Below are 21,439 nucleotides of genomic sequence, written 5' to 3'. Positions count from 1 at the left end.
TGGTGCGTGAACTGAGATTTTGTCATGGGATGTGAACTGTGTTCCTAACCTTTCATTATAATGACTGAAACCTTAGTGATGTGACAAGCCTTTGTTGTAGTGAAAATTTTTTAAATGTTCCCTCACTAACAGGGGGGAGGTATGCTTTATATAATAAAAATCTCATCCTAGATCAGAATTATTACCTCACAGGTGAAAGAAAATAAAATAAGAATGAGCAAAGTAGGCCATCTAGTCTTTTGACTTTACTCTACTCTTTGTTAAAAATGTGACTAAACTTCTACTTGAGCCCTACGAACTTGCATATCTCCTCATTTCTTGATCACTTTAATATCTAGAAGTCTAACAACCTCAGTGGTGAATGAACTCAATGACTGAATCTCGTCAGCCCTCCAATATTGAAAATTCCATTGTGTGTATAATCCATAAGTGAAGAAATTTCTCTCAGTCCTAAATGGACCAATCATGCAAACCTGGATTCTCGATTCTTTAGCAAGGGAGAAGAGACTTCCTGTTTCCATCCTGTTGAGTCCTGTAACAATCTTGGAGGCTTCTGAGATCACCTAGTATTATTTTAAAGTCTTGAGAGCGTGGTCCTAGTCCACTCAAAGCCTGTGTTGAGAGCTCACCCACCATCCCTGGAACTGGGTGAGTGAATCTTGGTTGCGCTCAGTTCAAGATATGTACATCCTTTTTTTAACATAAGGAAATGAAAATGACATACAAAACTTAACCTGTTTTACCATGTCCTTTGTTGGAAAGGTAAAGGTTCCAATAATGTCACGTAATACCACATTTAGAATGTAATATACATGAAATTCTTTAACTTTTGTCTACTGTAAGTCAGACAGGAGGGTCGCCACTTTGTCCAGCGCCCCTCACAAAAACCTACAGCACCTGGTGTTCCTAGGTGGTCTCCCCTCCAATACTGACCAGGCCTGCTTAACTTCCGAGATCATAGCAGTAATACATCTTTACTTATCTACTTAAAGCATCTCCTCACAAACAGTCAATATATCCTTTGCCATCCTTTCTGATTGCTGCAACAAGGACAATTTGATCTCTGTGAACATCAACATCTACCAAATTGTCACTATCTGAAAAGTACGCTGCATTTTTAGTTTTGTGAACCAAAATGTATGATCTGTTTTTTTTCCATAATATTTTCCATCTACCCTATTTTTGACTCAATCAGTTTGTTCATATCCTCTTGAAATCTACTTACATTGTTCTGATTATTCACAATCCCACCTAGTTTTAGACCATCACCAAACTTGGAAATAAATATTAATTGTGAATCACAACATTTTCAAAACAAATAAATCCCAATATAACTTAACACAATACATAAATTATGGATATTCACCTGTGGATCTGACCAGGTATAAGGAATTTCATCTTCATCCACTTTTCTTTTATTTTCATAAAAGAATGTTTCAACCAGTCGACTATCTATTTTGAGTTCCTTTATTAGATTTTTGAGGACTATTAGCTCTTCATCATCTTCATCCCGGAGCTTTCTGACATCATCCTTAACTATTCAGATAAAAACACAAGCATTTTCAGGAGTAACTCATTTCTGTTAAATCAGTCTTTATATAATTCATGTACATTCTCAAATTAAGTAAAAATAGAAAATGTGATAAACATTTAGTAGGTTGTCTGCAGAATCACCAACAGCAATGAGGAAGTGTACAGGAGGGAGATAGAACGGTGTAACGACAACAACCTTGCGCTCAACATCAGCAAAACCAAGGAGATAATTGTGGACTTCAGGAAGAAGTCAGGGGAACACGACCCAGTCCTCATTGATGGGCTCAGTAGTGGAGTGAGTCAAGAACTTCAAATTCCTGGTTGTCAGCATCTCTGAGGATCTGTCCTGGAGCCTCCATGCTGACGCAATCACAAAGAAGGCTCGCCAGCGGCTATACTTTGTGAGGTGTCTTGGGAGATTTGCTATGTCACCGAAGACTCTCGTAAACTTCTACAGGTGTACCATGGAGAGCATTCTGGCTGGTTGCATCACTGCTTGGTATGGAGGTGCCAAGTCTCAGGACAAGAATAAACTTCAGAATGTTGTTAACTCAGCCTGCGACATCACAGGCACCAGACTCACTCTATTAAGGACATCTACATGAGAAGGTGTCTTAAAAAAGCAGCCTCTATCCTCAAAGGCACACACCACCCAGTCCATGCCCTCTTCATACTGCTATCATCGGGGAAAAGGTACAGGAGCCTAAAGACAAGCACTCAGCGGCACAAGGATAGCTTCTTCCCCACTGCCATCAGATTCCAGAATAATCAATGAATCAAAGACACTGCCTTACTTTCCGTGAACTATTATTTTAATGTTGTAAGATGGTTATAAGATGAAAGTTTGCACTGTGACGCTGCTGCCAAACACTGAATTTCATGACTTGTTCACGATTCTGATTTTGGGAAATAGCAAATTGAATGAATCATTCAGGTTGAAAACCACAAACAGATCTGGGAAAGTAAGAAAGCCAACTTAGTTTTAAAATTCAGGGAAGGCGTGTAGAAGAGGATAGGGCAAAGAGAATATCTCAGATAGGGTGAGGCCAGGGTTGTTCAGGTGTTGGCAATGTTTATAGAACTATCAGGGTTGTAGATTCATGAGAACCATTAATGCAGTGGCTCCCAACCTTTTTTATGCCCCGCACCCCTAAAAAAATTTAATATGTTCTCGCACCCCTTAAAGTAATAATTTATTTAAGAATAAAGGTGAAGGTGACCAAAACAAATTTGTATAATCATTTTTTAATAATATATAAACAAAAATGAAACATATGGAAAAGAAAAAATATTACAACAAATTAAAAGTTGCATAAACCCTACAAAGAAATTAAATTTTCATCCATGCATGAAATTTCTTTAAAAAAATTAAAGAACTAATGTTCAAATGTTCATAAGCCAATTTAAATTTAATGACTCTTGTTCCTGTTTATTGCTTAAGAGTTTTTCAAAACGTGGCGCTTTGTAGCTGATGGCAACCCGTGCGTCTGCCTGTGCACCCAAGCGGATTTTTAGATTTTGTCTTGATTGACAAAAGGGCCCTAAATCCAGACTCGCATAAGTATGTCGTTGCAAATGGGATGAGCACAGTTCGTGCTTTTTCACGAAGTCTTGGAAACATGTCCATCACCGAACACCAATGTTATTCCAAAGTTTTGCTTTCAAACTGTATTTCAAGAACACGATTTGTGTGCAAATCAATAAGATCTTCCTTCAGCTCTTCATCATCCGACATATTATCCAAACTGAAGGAGTATGGATTTATAAAAAAAAAATGTTATCTCACACTTCCTGGAATGTTATCCCACACCCCCAAGGGCTGCGAACATCCCTGGTTGGGAAACCAGAGAGAGAAAACAAATAAAGGAGTAAATTAAAACAGTGAAATACAGGCTGAAGCAGTTTCTGATGTCTGAAAGGAAAAGGAGAATGTTGGAAATGCCTAGCAGATCAAGCAGCATCTGTGATGGGATTAAAACTGAGTTACTATTACAGCAGGATAAGGTACCAGCAGAACTGATCAGTTTTGATATTAAAAAATCAGAGGAAAAATGAGTGACATGAAATTTTTGTATTGACAGCCTTGAAGGCTGCAGAGTGCTCAGATGAAAGATGAGTCCTTTGTGTTGGGCTGAGTTGGAAAAGTGCAGGAGGCCACAGGAAGGCCCGAGTGGCAGTGGAGTGGAAATGTAAAGGTACAGGCAATTGGAAGTTCAGGGATATTCCTTTATACTAAACAGTACAGGAACCTGAGGGGTAACTTTTTTTTACACGGAGGCTGCCGAAGAAGGTGGTTGAGGGAATGCTTATGAAAAAAAATGGATGGATACATGGATAGGATGGGTTTAGAAGAATATGGACCAAATGCAGGAAGATTGGACATTTACGTTGGAATGGGCAAGTTGAGTTGAAGGTCCTGTTTTCATGCTGTATGACTCAATAAACACAAGTGCTTCACAAAGCAGTCACCCAGTCTTTGAGTTTTCTCATAGAAGTAAAATTATAAATATATTCAATAAACTCTTAGTATCCTTTTGTATCTTATTTGCCAACTTCATTTCATAATTCATCCTTTCTTAAATATGAATGAGCAACTGTGATTGAATTATGGTAGGACAGAAGATGGAGAGACAGGGAGGGTAGAGAGAGAGAGAGAGAGAGGGAGGGAGGTGCAGGGGTTAAATGCTGAATCCAGGAGGAATATTATGCTGTGCTGTTCCTCCAGTTTACATTGAGGCTCGTCCTGACAATGGATGAGGCAAAGGAAAGACGTCACTGCAGGAACAGTTGTGAAGTTGAAATGGTTGGTCACAGGAAGCATAAGTTTAGACCCACAACAAAGCATAGGTGTTTTCCAAAGTAGTCACCCAATCTGTGTTTGGTCTCACTGATGTAGAGGAGGCCACATTGTGTACACTGAATGCAGGAGATGAAATTTGGGTGACCCGGGTTTGAATATAGCACTGTCTGAAAGAAGTTTGTATGTTCTCCACGTGTCTGCGTGGGTTTCCTCCCACACTTCAAAATGTTGGGGGATTGTAGGTTAATTGGGGCATCCGTGGGCCACAAGGGCCTGTTATTGTTTAAAAAATGTAATTGAAATTAAGATGTAATTTTATTTAAAAGAGTGGAACCAGCTGAGAATGAAGTAGAACTTAGGCAGGTAGCACACATTAGAAACCAATATCTGGAGCTCAGGCACAAAACGAGAGAGGGCCAAAGATAATGATGTGTAGCAGAGAGAGTAGAGCATAAGATCCAGAGAAGATTTATTGAGAGCAGTGATTGACAGAATGTGTATACTTTCTAAGAATCTGGAAAATTGTTGAATGATGTCATAAGAAATTGGAAAAATCATTGATTGCTTCTCTTAGTTCACAGCTTGTTGGCACTAACCAGCTACTTTAGCTATGGGCTTGAAATCTAAAAGTTCTTTACATCATCATTGATCATAAACAAGCCTGCACAATAAAGTGCCAGCTGCCAATCATATGCTTTTGTTTAACCACCAGTCCAACAGAAAGTATTTGAGGTACTTAAACACAAATATGCATGCTCTGAGGCAGGTTTCTAGCCAATGAGAAGTTAATCTTCCTTGCTGTCTTCTTGTAATGGACAAAATGGGTCTGCTTCTGTGTTGTATGACTATGACCTTAAGGATATTGATACTTCTAAATAGACATCATTTATGGTCTAGCCCTGAATTAACTGGTTTTGTCGGCCTCTTCAGACCACGGTAGAGTCCACTGCATTGGTGTAAAACTAAAATCATGTTTGGTGAAAGTCTGACATCAGTAAAGCCTATGGCATTTATTTTCAAAATAGGTTCACAACCACTCTTCAAGATAAATATTTTTAATTATCAGTGACCTTGGTGGGATGATAAGCACATTCTCTGGATTATTTGCCCACGTTTCTAAATCACTGATTTGGTAGCATAACCATTCCTCTTCCATAGCATCCCGTGAAATGAGTTTGGGCAGTTATAAAACAATTTCAAAACGGCACATAGGCGCAGAACAAAAAGATCTGTAATTTGGCACAAATTGCTATATGGAGGAAAGATTTTCTCTTTGTGCCAGGTGCAATGAAATCAGAGGTCATTTGCCATTTCATTACACTCAGTGCACAGAACAAATCTTCCGCTTAAATTGAAAATTCATTGTTGAAAGAAAATAAGGGTATTTGGTCTTTAAAGGGGAAAACTTTACAGATGTGCAAAAATGCCACTTGTCACACTGGCAGAAAAACAGAGGATTTATGTTGCTTCTAAAGTGATAAAATTTGGTAATACAAGAAGTAAAAAAAGGATATTTTGACTCAGCATGGTATAAATATAAATTAAAAATATTACAGCACCACTGATGAAGTCAAGTGGTGTTAGTTGGAGAATGCTGCACAAAGTGTATTGATCGAAATGACAGTGCCCAAAAGTTAAAAAAAGGATCAATATTCCATAAAGTAGATTTAAGTAATTATTATATATAAGGTCTAAGGTATAAGGTGCATATTATTGCAGTGAAATATAGCTAAAAGAGAAGTAAATTCATCCCTTATCCTGATTAATAAAGTTGAACACAAAGAATGTGCTCAGAAAACATTGAACTCGCTCATTTACATTTCAATACTAACTGGCCGTGCAAGTGAATCAGAGAAGAAAATTTCACTTGAATAGGAATTGCTCTTGTGCTAACATATATAATTACTTAACTCTATTGGCAAATGAAGTCACTGGTAAAAAAATAAATATTAAATTTAGTCAAAAGCACATTTGAAATAGTTCAGAGTAGTTTACATCCGGAAATATATCGGAAACAGGACCTCCATGTTTCGAATTATCCAAGTCTATGAAATGCTCACTGTTTTGCTGGACAGGAACTGGAGAAGATCTACAACTCAAAATAATACATGGCACACCCCAGTGCCCGAGATTCTATTATGAACTACCCACGTATGTTCCTAGACCAACCTTGCATTTTTTCCTGGAGCTGTTCATTCTTGTGATCCACTCTGGGTAATTTTTTTTAAATGTTTAGTTCCTAAAGAATGGGCTACATATGATCTAACTTCAAGCATTATATTTACATTTGTTGAAAGAACTAACTTTGGAATGTAATATTATATTTTATTCATGTTTTTTAAAAATATTTTATCCCAACCACCCCCTCTTAAAAAAAAATCCAATATAGAGAGTAATATAATATAGCTATTAAAAAAGAAAGAAAACAGAAAATCTTTGGAATGCAGAGAAAGATGTTGTCCAGCAATTATCTACAGATCTATCATATATGCACTTATGGGAGTATCTCGCAGGTCTAGAGGCATAGAAAGGACATCATTACAAATTTAATCCCGTATTTTTTGTGTATACGGGTGCCAACATGTTCTTTCAGATTAAACACAACAAAGCTTTGGGACTCATTACTAAAGAGCAAACTATTTTTAGAGTTATTTTCCTTCTGCAATTGGTTCTTTGGTGAAATACATGAAGCAGGAACTGTTCAGAGTACAGCCTGGTCATTTGACCTGAGCCCAATAGTATCCAACAACATGTGCTGGGTTTGGATCAAACTGGTCTTTGCTGTGCCATGCCAACCTGGGAAAGTATTATATTCAGGTCAGTTTAACTGTGTCGGTGGTGGCAGTCTGGATCACCAAAGGGCATGGCCTAGGGAGGAGCAATACTTTAGGGCATGGAGTTTAGATTCAATTGGGTGTCAGTGGCAGTGTTATTCTCATCAAGGGAGAGGACAGGAACTGCTTTCTGGGATTAGGATCAGCTTTCCTGAGTGTGGCTTCCAGTTTATCTCAGTGCTGTGGTAAGACACTGACATCTATTCACAAGAGCTCCATCCAGCCTTGGATTGAGTGGGTAAGATTAGATAAACGAAATAAAGTCAGGTTATGGGTCGATTTCATTTTAATTTTATAGCTTATCAGACCACTAGTTCTGAGGAAATTGTTCATTTGAAAGTTTTCCAAAGCTGATGCCAGGCATGAAACACTTTTCTAACTTTTGAAGGTTAGAGCGTAGAGGGCAGTAACAAAGCTTGGGGAATAATTAGTTAGCCACACAGCCTCAAGCATTGGTTCATCTTTCTGTTGCTAACGAACCCAAAGTTCCACCATCCACTTGGGTGACTGATAAGAGTTATTCGAAGCAAAGCGTAAAGATTACTTTGTCTAGGAATAGATTCATTTCTCTAGACCCCTGTGATAATTCAAGGTAGATGCCTGATCTCCGAGGTTTCCTGGAGAGTTCTGGGCCTATTTGGCTTGAAACCCATTAATCCAGGTTTACTATTAGGGACTGACTTGGTTGCAAATTTGCCATCAAATTGAAATTCACTCAACACATCAGTCAGATGTTTATTATTACATGTCTAATATGATACCTTCCATCAATTTTGACATTTCTAATGTTGATGAAAGGATCTTTACACAACAAATTGGAATGTGGCAGTCATCTCAAAGGTTTAAGGGTCCAAATCCAGTGCTATCATTAGTCTTAAATAATTTGGCCTACTAAGTTCTTAATCTGTATCAACAGAGAAGTCCTACCGCGGACCTCCACCACCTAAAATGACAGAAGGAGAAGAAGACGAAATGAACTGACTCAGTATGTAAAAGTAGAAGACACATATTTCTTGTTTACTTTCATTGTGTGATGACATTGTTTAATAGGTTTAATGTATCATATATGTTGAACATTGAGTGGGTGGGGAGGGGGTGAAGGAGGGAAGGAAGTGAGGTGCAAAAATGGGAGAAAATGACACTGTGCATATTCAAGAGAGAAATGTTTGCGTGTATTTTGGTCAGTATGGTTCATAGTGTGAAAAATAAAAAAAAAACATATGTAAGGAAAAATGTGAAAAACTGAGTTTCAGGGAAAGGTTCAACAGGTTAAGTCTTTTTTTTCCTCAGAGTATAGAAGAATAAGGGTAGATTTGATAGAAGTATGCAAAGTTAAAAGTGGTACAGATAGAGTAAATGTAAGTGGGCATTTTCCAGTGGTTAGGTGACATGGGTTAAGGGTGAAAGGGAAGAAGTTTACCATGAACATTATGGGGAACTTCTTTACACAGAGAGTGGTGGGAGTGTGGAACGAACTGGCAGCTGAAATGATGAAATGCTTAATTTTAATATTTAAGAAACATTTTGTCAGGTATATCGATGGGAGGGATATGGAGGGATATGGACTGTTGGCAGGTCAGTGGGACAGGCAGAATAATAGCTTGGCACAGATTAGAAGAGCAGAAGAGCCTGTTTCTGTGTTGTAATGTTCTACGGTTGTATGTAAAATGCATTGAAAAGGTAGTGTGCATGTAATAAAGCCAAGTCTTCTAAAGCAGTCAGTGTCCTGTTGGTAAGAGAACTATTAGTCCTTGGAGCACTTATTCTTTTTATTCTTAAGTTCAAATCATAAAGAATGTACACCAAATGTTCGACTTTATCAGAAGTCTTAGGAAATTTGTCATGTCATTGAGGTCTCATCAATTTTTACAAATCCACTATGGACAGTATCCTGTCAGGAGGCATCACAGCTCAGTATGGGGACTGCTCTGCCCAAGGCCATAAGCAACATCAGAGAGTTGTGAACATAGCTCAGGCCATCATACAAAGCAACCTCCCTTCCGTTGACTTTGCCTATACTCTCTGCTGTCCTGGGAAAGCTGCTAACTTATTAAAGGACCCATCCCACCTCAATCTCTCCTCACCCTCCTATATGGCAGGATACATAGGCTTGAAAATACGAACCTCCAAGGACAGTTTCGTTCCTGCTGCTATCAGACTATAAAATGGACATCCCACTGCTAAAAGATGCACTGTTTTAACTGTACTTTCCTTTCTCCCTTGCACAGTGAATTTCAATTCTATAGTCTGCATGCTTTAACTTACTGAAACAATACTCCCTGCATTTCATATTTATTGTTACATTTCCTGCAGCATGACATGCCTGGATAGCACACAAAACAAAGTTTTTCATTATATTTTGAAACCTAATAATAAATAATTCAATAATTCAAATTTAATCTCACCCATGGACTAGATAAAGGGCAGCATGGTTATTGTAGCGGTTAGCGCCACACTGCTATAGCATCAGTAACTGGGATTAGAATCCCACGCTGTCTGTAAGGAGTTTGTATGTTCTCCCCGTGTCTGCATGGGTTTCCTCCGGGTGCTCTTGTTTCCACCCACTATTCAAAAACATACCAAGGTTGTTAGTCAATTGGATGTAATTGGGCGGCATGGGCTGGTGGGCCGAAGGGCCCTGTTACCGTGCTGCATTGCTATGTTTGAATTTAAATTTAAATAATTTCACATCATGAAGAATTAGTTAAATATGCAGGAAGTGGGTACACAGCCCCAGCAAATTGTCTTCCTGGAAGCCACAGCACAGCAGTATAAATAAAACTTGGCGAAGAGGGGACAAGCGTTTTTTTTCTGAGAGTGGCCATTTTAGCCTCCACTCCTGCTGCTGTGACCATCCATACATATCATGTCACATATCATGAATATCTTCACACTACTGTGAGGCAAATTCATTATTCTGATAGACATTGCAGTATATGCTGTATGATTTGCTTTTTAGCTTAGAAAGTAATGTTGGCATCATAATGAACAAGCAATTGTGACCCTTAAATCATATTAACTAACTATATGGTGCAATCTTTATGTTCTGCTGCGAGTTATAAACAGAGTGTGTAGGTTGGATCTTATTATGTTGATTTAATTTGGTAAGTCAGAACTGAGTATCAAGAATGCTGATAATGTCATCACATTTGTAAATAATGCTGGAAAAAGGTCAGCCGTACGATGTGAATTGTGCTTGAATTAGTGTGACGCAACTTGCTGATGGGTGGAACTTCTACTGAAAATGATCATGTTAAAGCATGCATAGATTGACTTGATATTCAATTTGCAAATAGTCACAAAATAGATTAAATTTTGAGGTGTAAATTATGAAAAGTTGGGTTAATGAGGATTTAAGATAGGGGTCATTTGAAAATGAATTTTTAATTGTGATAGAAATTTGAAATTCTCTTCCATAAAGACCATCTGGAATTTCCCAATGTAAATTTTGAAATGGATATTTTAATTGCTGAAGGTATTAAAGAATATGGGGAAAGGGTGGCTACACACATAAAATTGTTGATCCATCATTAATCTCATTGAATGCATGGAATAGGCTCTAAGGCAGGGGTGTCAAACTCAAATCACAGAGGGCCAAATTTAAAAACTTGGACGAAGTCGTGGGCCAAACTAAATATTTATTGAAAATTTTCAACAACATCTGCATGTTTTCTCTTCTTTCAACATATGTAATGTTAAACTTTTTCTTATTAAAATAAATGTTTAATAATAGTTTTGGTTAAACTCTTTCCAGAAGAAGCATTAACAAATGAGAAATAAAATATTCAATAAATAATATTTCTCTATAGCCTTTAAGCTCCTTTTAAATGTTTTTTTTCCACAAGCCAACAAGTCAAAAAAATAACAACTTGCTTCAATGAAAATCCAATCTTTCAACTATGAACAGTCCAAAGTGAACCAAAGAAAATATGAATCCAAGCTTAGCTTGCTACACTGTGATTTACTCTGATGCACCTGGGTCTAAACCCGATACTTGCATCTCTTCTTAAATGCAAGTTCATCAAACTCTGGGGTCAGAGTTTGCCTCCCACCTGTCTTGAATGGTCCTGTTTTCTGTCTTTGGTTTGGCCATTTTTTGTAAGGGGTTTATTACATGTGAGTTGGGCGACAGGTCGCAGATGCTAATGAAAGTAAACAGAGGAGGTGGGGGTGATTAGCGGGCTGACGGGGCGGCACCAACGCATTTGCAAAGCATTCTGGGATTTGTAGTATTAGCTGTGCATGCTCTATACTGGCGCGGCGACCAGCGGGCCAGCTCTAATACATACTTGATATGATCTTGCGGGCCAAATATAATTATATCACGGGCCAAATTTGGCCCGCGGGCCTGAGTTTGACATGTGTGCTCTAAGGGATTAATGGTCGACTTGTGTTTAGAACTTATTGCCTGGTTATAAATTCTGGACAAGGCCCCTAATCTTAGGATGCATGTTTTTTTTGGACTGGAAAATAGGAGTTAAAATTTTAAGTGAAAGAGAGAGGAGAAATCATATGCTTGTCCTTCTGTCAAATATCTAATTTGGTCGGCTAACTGGTCATTCTAAATTGCCCTAGAGTTCAGAGGAGCAGTAGAATGCCCAGAGGGTGTGCAAAATAAGGTACAGTGCCCTCCATAATATTTGAGACAAAGGCTCTTTTATCCTTTATTTGCCCCTGTGCTCCACAGTTTTAAATGTGTAATCGAACAATTCACATGTAATTAAAGTGTACATTACAGAATTTATTCAAGGTTATTTGTATACATTTTAGTTTGACCATGTAGAAATTACAGCACTTTTTATGCATTGTCCCTTCATTTATATTTGGGACATTTGGCTTCACAGGTGTTTGTGAGTACTCAGGTAGGGTTAATTGCTTCACTGGTGCAGGTATAAGAGAGGTCAGCTTAATTCTATGTTTTTGATCACCTTTGGAGTCTTTAGTTGCAATTTTTCAACAAGAGGTCCAGAGTCGTGCCAATGAAAGTCAAAGAAGCCATTAGGAGAGTGAAAAACAAGAATAAAACTGTAAGAGACATCACCCAAACCTTAGGATTCCAAAAATCTACAATTTGGAACATCATTAAGAAGAAAGAGCATACAGGTGAGCTCTGTAATTGCAAAGGGACTGGCATTCCAAGGCATTCCAAGGGACTGGCATTCCAAGGAAGAACTCCACTGCTGATGACCAAATAGTTTTCATCATAATGAAGGAAAATCCCCAAACATATGTCTGACAGATGAGAAACAATCTTCAGGAGGCAGGTGTGAATGAGTCAATGACTACTGTCCTCGGAAGACTTCATGAACAGAAATACAGATGCAAACCACTAGTTAGCCACCGAAAGGATGGCCAGATGACAGTTTGCCAAGAAGTATTTAAAGAAGCCTGCAGAATTCTGGAAAAAGGTCTTGTGGACAGATGAGACCAAGATTAACTTGTATCAGAGTGAAGGCAAGAGCAAAGTGTGGAAGTGCAAAGGAACTGCCCAAGATTCAAAGTGTACCATTTTTGCCATGGTTTGCATCTTGCAGTGTAGCCTCTGTATATCTGTTCATGGAATTTTCTGAGGATAATAGTTATTGGCACATCCAAACCTGCCTCCTGAAGAATGTTTCTGATCTGTCGGACATATGTTTGGCAATTTTTCTTCATTACGATGAGAATTCTTCTTTCATCAGCAGTGGAGATCTTCCTCGGAAGACCAATCCCTTTGCAATGACTGACATCACTAGTAGGCTCTTTCTTCATAATGATGTCCCAAACAGTTGACTTCAGTAACCCTAAGATTTGGACAATGTCTTTTACTCTTTTTTTATTAGCTTCCTTGACTTTCATTGCCACAATTCTGGTCTTCATGTTGAAATATGGCAACTACAGACTCCAACGGTTATCATTGAAGCAAGCCTAGCTCTCTTATACTCGTACCAATGATGCAATTGAACATACCTGAGTATTCACAAACACCTGTGAAGCCAAATGTCCCAAACATTATGATGCCCTGAAATGAGGAAACTATGTATAAAAAGTGCTGTAATTTCAAATGGTCAAATCAAAATATATACAAATAACCTCAGTAAAATCTGAAATGTGGACTTTAATTAAATGAGAATTGTTTGATTACAAATTTAAAAATATAGAGCGCAGGGCAAAAATAAGGGGAAAAAGTGTCTTTGCCCCAAATGTTATGGAGGGCACTGAAGGTAAGTGCCAGGGCCCAATTAAATCTATCCCAGGATACTGAGGAAGGCAAAGCAAAAGATTGCCAGCATCTTGACTGGGATCCTTGTATCCTCTTTGGCCTCAGGCGAGTTTCCAGAAGGTACAACTATTCCCTTGTTTAAGAAGGTTAACAGGGTCAAACCAAGACATTTTGAAGATTTCTTACATTTGGAAAAGCATGCACTTATTAGGGAACGTCAGCATGGCCTTGTGCAGGAGAAGACCTACCTGTTTTACAAATATGAATGAGTATTGTGAGGAAATGACAAAGATAATTGACAGGTAGGGAACTATGTTGTTAACTGCATGAACTTTAGTAAAGCATTTGATAAAATTCTTCACAGTAGTCTGCTCTAGAGATTAAGTTTTATTGACCTCTCAGGAGGGTAAATGCAAGAGAAGTGTATATAGTGGATGGCAGGAGCTTCCTGGTGATTGGTGGCAGGGATGAGAACAGGGGTACGCACCATGGGGGAAGGGGGCATCAATTGATGGTAAGTGATGAGCACAGGGGTAAGTACCAGGGTAAGGGGGGTTGGTGTGATTGATGGTAAGTGATGAGCACGGGGGAGGGGGGGGTAAGTACCATGGCAGGTTGGGGGGTGGTAGTGGTGTGATTAGTGGTGTGATGAGTACAGGGATAAGTATTGCAAGGGTGGGGGGAAGGGGTGTTGAGATTGGTTGTAAGTGATGAACACAGGGGTAAGTATCCCGGCGGGTGGGGAGAAGGGGAAGTGAGATTGGGGGTGATTGGTGGGAAGGGATGAGCACAGGGGTAAGTATCAAGGGGGGGGGGGGTTGGGAGAAGGGGTGGTGAGATTGGTGGTAAATACTAGGAGAGGGGGTGATTGTTGGGAAGGGATGAGCACAGGGGTAAGTATCACGGGGGTTGGGGAGAAAGGGTGGTGAGATTGGTGGTAAGTACTAGGAGGGGGGTGATTGGTGGGAAGGGATGAACACAGGGGTAAGTATCACGGGACTGTTTCCTTGCTGTTTCTATTACTTTGTGAACCTTAAATTCATGAAATGTGCTTTGTTCTGCATTACTCCCAGGTTTCAAATTAATCTCTTGGCAAGTCTGAATTAGATGTGTGCGTTAACCAGAATGGTGAATTTTTTTTGCAAAAATAACCATTAGAAGGGCCGATATCTGGAATATGAAGGATTTTGATCATCGCTTTACAATCTGAATGCATTTTTCAAACAAGGCAAATCAACAGAAATCTCCAAAAGGAAAAAAAAACTCAAAATAATCTGTAAATGGAAAGTGTGAACACCACTAATCTTCTATCTTTTGAACTCAATTCAGATTCAATCTCTACTTGGTTCAATCCCTCCATACAACTGTAAATTTATGTACCTTTTTAAAGAGTAGCAGTCTTGTTGTTTGCCTCAGGCTGTGGATAAAAACTGACAATCCCTCACTAGAAGCAACAAAAACTTTAAGCATTCACTCACACACACACACACAAAAAGCTCAGTTGCTCACGATAAAATATCTTATCTCACCCGGTGCCCTGTCTATGTTTTGTTTCTCAATCATGTCCTCAGAAGTAAGTGCAACACAGCCTTTCTCATCCCTATTTCGACAAGAGTTAATGATTTTAAACACAGTGACTCAGCCAACTGCATTGCGAGCATTTTACTGCCTCTCAAAGTAACAAAAATATTAATTTGAAGTATCGACACAGCAAAATTCACATTTTTCTGTAATCTCTGGTGAAACACCTGAAACAATGCATGGAAATGTTGCACTTGTATTGAGTCTGAGGTAAAGCCTTTAATGGAAATGTTTCCTTTCATCTGACAGACTGAAATTGGCTCAGTTCCTGATGTTCAATTTGCCATGCATCATTCCTAGCCGTTCTGGTACAGAGACTATTTGAGAGCTCACCGGTGTTACATTCAGAATAAATGATGAAACAAAATGTCCCCAAATAATTATACAAGAGATATGTTGTGGCTAATACATAGTACACAAAGCAGTGGGTACCACTATAATAATAAATGAAACCAAAATATGTTGCAAATACTCATCTGTCAGATAGCATATATGGAGAAAGAAGAGACAATCTTTTGACTCACCAAACTTCCATTAGTGTTGGTTGATAGACGGTCATCAATTTGAAATGTTACCTTTAACATTGAACTAAATATTTCCTGAATATTCTGTTATTCCCAGCATTATTTTGTTTTCAAAATCATGAAATTGTATAAGCATTGGACTCTTCTGGTTCACATCATCCACACTGAAAATGATGCCTTTCTATGCTTTTCCTATTTTCCTGGATCTATACCCATCCTACTGTATGCCGTTCTTATCTGTATTGATCTTGGCTGGACTACTTTTCCAACTATTTTTAAAGTGAAATTCTTGTTTATACATATGTATGCTAAACATTTTATTGTTTTCAATAGCTTTTTTAAAAAAAATTGCCAGTATAACCTAGCAAGAGTTGCAGAAAGAAAGGAACATTTTACTATTGTCATCAAGAAAAAGCCTCCATGTGGTATTCAACAATGATATCTGTCAGCAAAGCCAAATTGTCTTTGTGATCCAAGGCACCCAATACATAGATTTTTCAATTCCATCATAATAGCAGAAAAACACATCCTCTTTATGGAATTTCATGTACCTCAGCAAGAAAAGGTTTGCTCCATCTTATGATATGTATCCTTGAGGCCTCAGCCTCCTTCTCTGTACTTAAATACACAGGGCCTCTGTCTCCTTCTCCAACTGAAGGCTTTGTCTCCCATAGACCCTAAACCCACAGTCCTGCCTGTGAAATTTATGAGGCCTATCTCTTGCACTGTCTTTAAATTATTGGGGTCCCTGTTTCCCACGATTCCTAAATTCATCTTGTTATATCTTTGGTACTGCCTTTTATCCACAGGGCCTTTATCTATTTCACTGTCCCTGAACCAGAGCCTTTGCTTTCTGGTTTTGCCTTTAGACAAGTATCTCATTAGTGAGGGCATCAATGGATATGGGGAAAAGGCCGGAAATTGGAACTAGTGTAGAGTAGCTTAGTGCAGATATATTGAACAGACTTGATGGGCCTGGTGGCCTGCTTCTGTTCCATTGTTTTGTGATCTTGCGAACTCGCAAGACCTCTGGCTGATTTAAACTCATAGGGTCTCCAATTCTGATAGTAACTGGTGGGTTGCTTGTGTGCCAAACAATAACCTTCTGTCACCTGTCTGATAAGTGAGCATCCCATGAGGAGTTTCTGGGAGTGGTTTGGTGGTCCAGCCAAAAAAAAAGATGCTGCTGAGGTGGGGAGAGAGACTGGGAATGGGAGAGAAAGGAAGAGGACAAGCATTTCAGAGAGAAGGAACTGAGTGAGGGAAGAAAGAGACAACAAGATGTGGGAGCAGAATTGGGCAGTTCAGCCCATTGTGTCTGCTCTGCCATTTGAACCGTAGTGCTGAGCCTTCTTTGGCTTCTGCCTCAGCAGTAGGTCATGGAGCTTTTCTTTTGCCTGGGAGTGGGAAAGACACAGAGGGAGATACCAGAACCCCAGAAGTGCAGAGGACGGGCATGTGGTGGAATTCATGGGAGAAGAGAGAGCTTGAAGAAGACTAGGAGGAGGGTCAGGATGGGGGGACCCAAACAAAATGAAACAAAAGGGAGTATGGAATGACTGGACAAGGGACTCAATATTTAGTTTTAGAAGCTGTGAAGTATTTGTTCAAAAGTTTGATTTACCTTATCGCCTCAGTAGTCCCTGCTTAAGGACAACAAGAGTTGGAATGGGGCAAAGAAATTAAAGAGAAAAGTGACTACAAATTTGGGGTCATGCCTGGGTTGTGGATGCAGGAGTATTCTAGAGCAGCTGCCAACCTATAATTCTTTCTCCTAATGTGTGAATAGCAAATAGAGTCCACTGAACTGCATCAGGGAAATCAGTGTCCACTTTGGAAGAGTGGTTGGGAAGGGAAGAGGGAGAATGGGCAAACATTGCATCTCCTGGGCTTGTGGAGGAATATGCTTGAAAAGCATGGTGTTGGTGGTGACTGAGGCATGGAACAGAATATTTTGGAGAGGAAAGTTCTTTGTGAATCTGAGCCTTCCACTGTTGCATGCTGAAACCAAGGACAAATGCAGGTGTGCTGAATGGAGAGGCCATTGGGAAGAAAAGTGAGGATGAGTGGAGCTCTGCTTCCTTTTGGGAGAGAGAAGGGGTGAGTGCAGAAGTGTACGGAAGGAGGAGGACCCTGTCAGGTATAGTTGAGCAGAAAGGGAAAGAAAAACATATCATATATATTGTGTTGAAAGGTGAAATCTGCGATGGGATCATAAAATCAAAGCATAGAATGTGTACAGGAAACAGTTTTGCTTGGTAGCTTTGGGAGTTAGTTGGCTCAAAATTGATATTGGTTGAATACAGAAAAATTAAGTAAGTCGGGGAGAGAGCTTGTGAAAGCAACAAAAAGGCTCTAATTTATTCAGAATAACCTTTAATCAGAACTAGGAAAAATTAGAAATTGAATATATATATTACAATGTCAAAGATTGTAATGTTTGGCTTATTCCAGAGTGTTTTTCTCTTCTCAGTCCATGCTGATTTCCTTCTATCTACACCTCCTTCAGATAGATTCACTCTCATAAATAAGTCTTCATCAACCTTGAAGCCAAAAGCACAGCTGTTACTAAGTCTCTCGGTCTCCATTCAATCACAAACATTTTCTTACTTTTCCCTGCAGGTCATATAGCATGCACAGTAAATCAAAAGCAGGTGATGTTTTGCTCCTTCCACTCCCTTTATGACTCCCTCGTCCACTTATCCCTTCCCCCTGTGGTGACTGCAAGAAGTGCCTCGCTTGTACTTCCACTTCCCTCACCACAATTCTGGGCCCCAACAAAACCTTCCAAGAGCAGAATCGCTTCCACCTGTGAATCTCTGGGGGTCATTTACTGCACTGAGGGCTCCCAAGGTGACCTCCTCTACTGGACACCTTCACTCTGTCTGCTGCAATAGCAAGGACTTCCCAGTGACCAACCACTTCAATTTCACCCCCCATTGCCAAACTGATATGTCTATCCACAGCCTCATGTACAGCTAGACTGAGGTCACTCACAAATTAGAGGAACGACTCCTCATATTATTTATTATAAACACAGTTAATCACAGTTTATTATTTTTCAGCAATCATGTCATGTCTAAAAACTTTTGGTCTATTTTTTTTTAATACTTAGCTGCATCGTGAGACCCACATACTTTCTTGTCTTATATCCTGGTAGGTTCCCCACAAGGTTAGCCCAAACTTGTTGATTAATCCTGATGTTAAATCCTTCACATTTCTGCCACAACCCACAGTGGACATGAAATGATCGGTAATCTGAAAAAAAAATTAAGATGAGGTGAGTTCAAACTTGCCCTTTCCAGCTGAAACTTGAGTTCAAATCAAAGGAGTTCAAATGAAGGGAGACAATGCTTCTCAGTCTGACAGTGGATCTTCTGTGCCTGAGCTGCTTGGACTTCTTTTCCATTTTTACTGGATACTTCACCAAAATTATGGGTGGAAAAGTGGATGGAGAATGGCTGCGTAGGGCAAAAGCATCAATGGAACATGTTTCTTCAGCATGTTTGTATGTTTCAGAAACAGTATTTCTTTACATTTTGTTAGCATGTACAAGAAAGTTATTATATGTTAAAGAGTATTTTCAGTACAGACAAGTCTTGGATTGATTTGAATTTTGGAAGGAGTTATGACACAGTGAGTAGAGAAGAAATGATCAGTAGTAAATTAAACAAAAAGTGTTTAAAAGTTTGTGGAGGTAATGGGGAAGACATAACAAATTCAAATCTCACCAGAGGAGAAACTGACAAGAAGATATGCTTTGGTTAAGTAACAGTGATATATTGATTTAACAAAAAGATATATCTATTGTGAGGCATGAAAAGATTATCTTCACATACAAAAAAAATTCACACTGACACATGGAGCAGCATTGATGAAGTCAAGATTTAATGAGTAAATTGGATAGGCTCTGGAATGGGAATGAGTTTTGCAATGCAGGGTTGATTCCTGGCTGCTGCTTCCAATGCAGGCAGCACCTCAGTAATTAACAAGATTGCCACTTGGAGTCAGCCTTTGAATGGCAGTACTTCACAACAGGGGGTTACATCTAGTTAATTTTAAAAGACATCCCGCATCGCTTGAAGAATAGGTTCATTTTTGATAGTATGAAGTAGATTTCAGTTACCTCATTCATACTGAAATATGGTTGGTTCATACACGTATCCTCGAATCATGGAGTCATAGAGAGATACAATATGGAAATAGGCTCCTTGCCCCACCAAATCTATGCCACCCATTTGCTCTAATCCTATTTTAATCCCTTCTCCATGGATAGTCACCTTGTCATGGTGGAGAAGCGTGTGGGGTCCTGTGATCCTGAGAGTGATGCCGTTTGGAGTGACAAAGAATAATCCAACCAAGTTCTCAACAGTGGAACAGGCAGACAAAGTTAGTCTGAACTCAACTGCTTTGAAGGCAGACGAAGGCTGCAACAAATCCATCAGCTCTAATTGTCATGGTTTTCATGCCTTTGGAATTAATTGGTTGATTTGTGAAGTATCGTGTGCTTTTTGGAGTACAACATCAAGTGCACATTAAACAAATAAATGCACAGGTGTTTTAACCCTGTGGATCAATGGAATGAAGGCCATCATCCTCGACTATGAGGAATACCTACAACGATATTAATCCCATTCTTCGTTCATTCTAGGAATCTACCGTTTACTTACACACTTGGGGTAATTTGCAGTACTGAATTAACCTACTGACTAGCCCATTCTTGAGATGTAGGAAGAAACCAGAGCGCCCAGATGAAACCAATGTGGTTAAGGGAGAACATGCAAACTCCATGCAAACAGCTGCTGAGGTAACGATTGAACTTTGGTCTCAGCTGTGCAGCATCTTGCCTTGTTCTGCATGCGTGCCACTCATCTTCCCAAACTGTGAGGTGAATCCCAACTAGTCCATGCATATCCTAGGCTTGAAAGAGTGACAAAATCCTTCAGTGGTTATTACATTCCTTTCTGTAAACTTAATTCCAACTAAATTGTTTCCCATTCAATTCTCATTATAACTAAGTTCGCTGCTATTGCAAATGCTTTCTCTCCTTAGATCCTTACCCACTGATTACAAATATGTTGTCATTACCCCGTCCTCAAAAAAACCTGACTTCTTACACATTGTCTCTTTCAAACTTCCTTTCTTCAGAAAATTGAATGGTCTCCAAATTTAATGGATTCAAGATTTCTTTATTGACACGTACATCATACACAATTTAAAACAAATACGAGCATGCGATAAAGGCACATAAAGAGGTACCACTAGCTCAGTGTTCCCAGGGCTATTTAAATTCTGTATGGGCCCATCGGCATAATGATTGGGCAGTAAGACCTCGTGAAGGAGTGCTGTGTCTCTGCTCCCCACTCTCCTGGGTCTGCACTAGTAGCAGAGCTGCTATTACAATACCTTCAGTAGCACTGCTATTTTTTAATTTGATTCCTCCAAGTCAGTTTTCTGGCCTTGCCACCTACCAGAACAACGTGGAGCAGTAACAAATAGCATCCTATGTGAATGGGACAAATGTAGTCGTGCACTACTCGAAAGAAGACACACACACAGGGAGTGCAGTCAGGTTAAGCTCTGTGTTTTATTGGGGGCTTAAGGCCCAACTTTTATACTCCTGCCATTCCTGCCAGTGCCCCCCTTTACTGACATCACAACCCGCATAACAAAAGCGGGTTTTCCACGCACAGGTACTCTCTGCATAACAATTCCCTTCTTCCCCGTGCGCTGTCCCTGTCTGTTAGCTGCACAGCAAGACCAGCACCATTTTGGGGTTGCTGGCCTTTAAGCTGCCTTGCTGTTCACCTGCTTATTTGCTTGTTGGGGCCAGTGTCGCTATGCGGGCTGCTGGTCTTTGCAGGTCACCACAGAAAGGTATCATCCCCATCTTCTTTCTTTTAAACTGCCAGCAGCCTTTTAATTGTTTTTCTTTTCTCCTGTTCGTGGGGTAGACCACATTGAA

At 39.5% G+C, this 21,439-nt stretch overlaps 1 protein-coding gene across 5 annotated transcripts in view; it reads right to left on the bottom strand.

Annotated features, from left to right (window-relative positions):
- The window catches only part of LOC138739315 (PC3-like endoprotease variant B), an 827,554-nt gene that overhangs the window by 14,466 nt on the left and 791,649 nt on the right, over window positions 1-21,439 (bottom strand). For 4 of the 5 annotated variants that reach the window (XM_069891108.1, XM_069891107.1, XM_069891109.1 and 1 more), the window contains 2 exons: window positions 18,612-18,732; window positions 1,367-1,536 (listed from right to left, as the gene is read on the bottom strand). In XM_069891108.1, coding sequence (XP_069747209.1) covers window positions 1,367-1,536; window positions 18,612-18,732 — 291 coding nt within the window. Of the gene's footprint in view, window positions 1-1,366; window positions 1,537-18,611; window positions 18,733-19,479; window positions 20,395-21,439 lie in introns of those variants that run through there. The other variant, XM_069891113.1, reaches the window with a different exon arrangement.

Source organism: Narcine bancroftii, chromosome 7, assembly GCF_036971445.1.
Source record: "Narcine bancroftii isolate sNarBan1 chromosome 7, sNarBan1.hap1, whole genome shotgun sequence".
Lineage (NCBI taxonomy): Eukaryota > Metazoa > Chordata > Chondrichthyes > Torpediniformes > Narcinidae > Narcine > Narcine bancroftii.
Note: the sequence above shows the minus strand (reverse complement) of the source record. Positions and strands in the feature narration are given on the sequence as shown.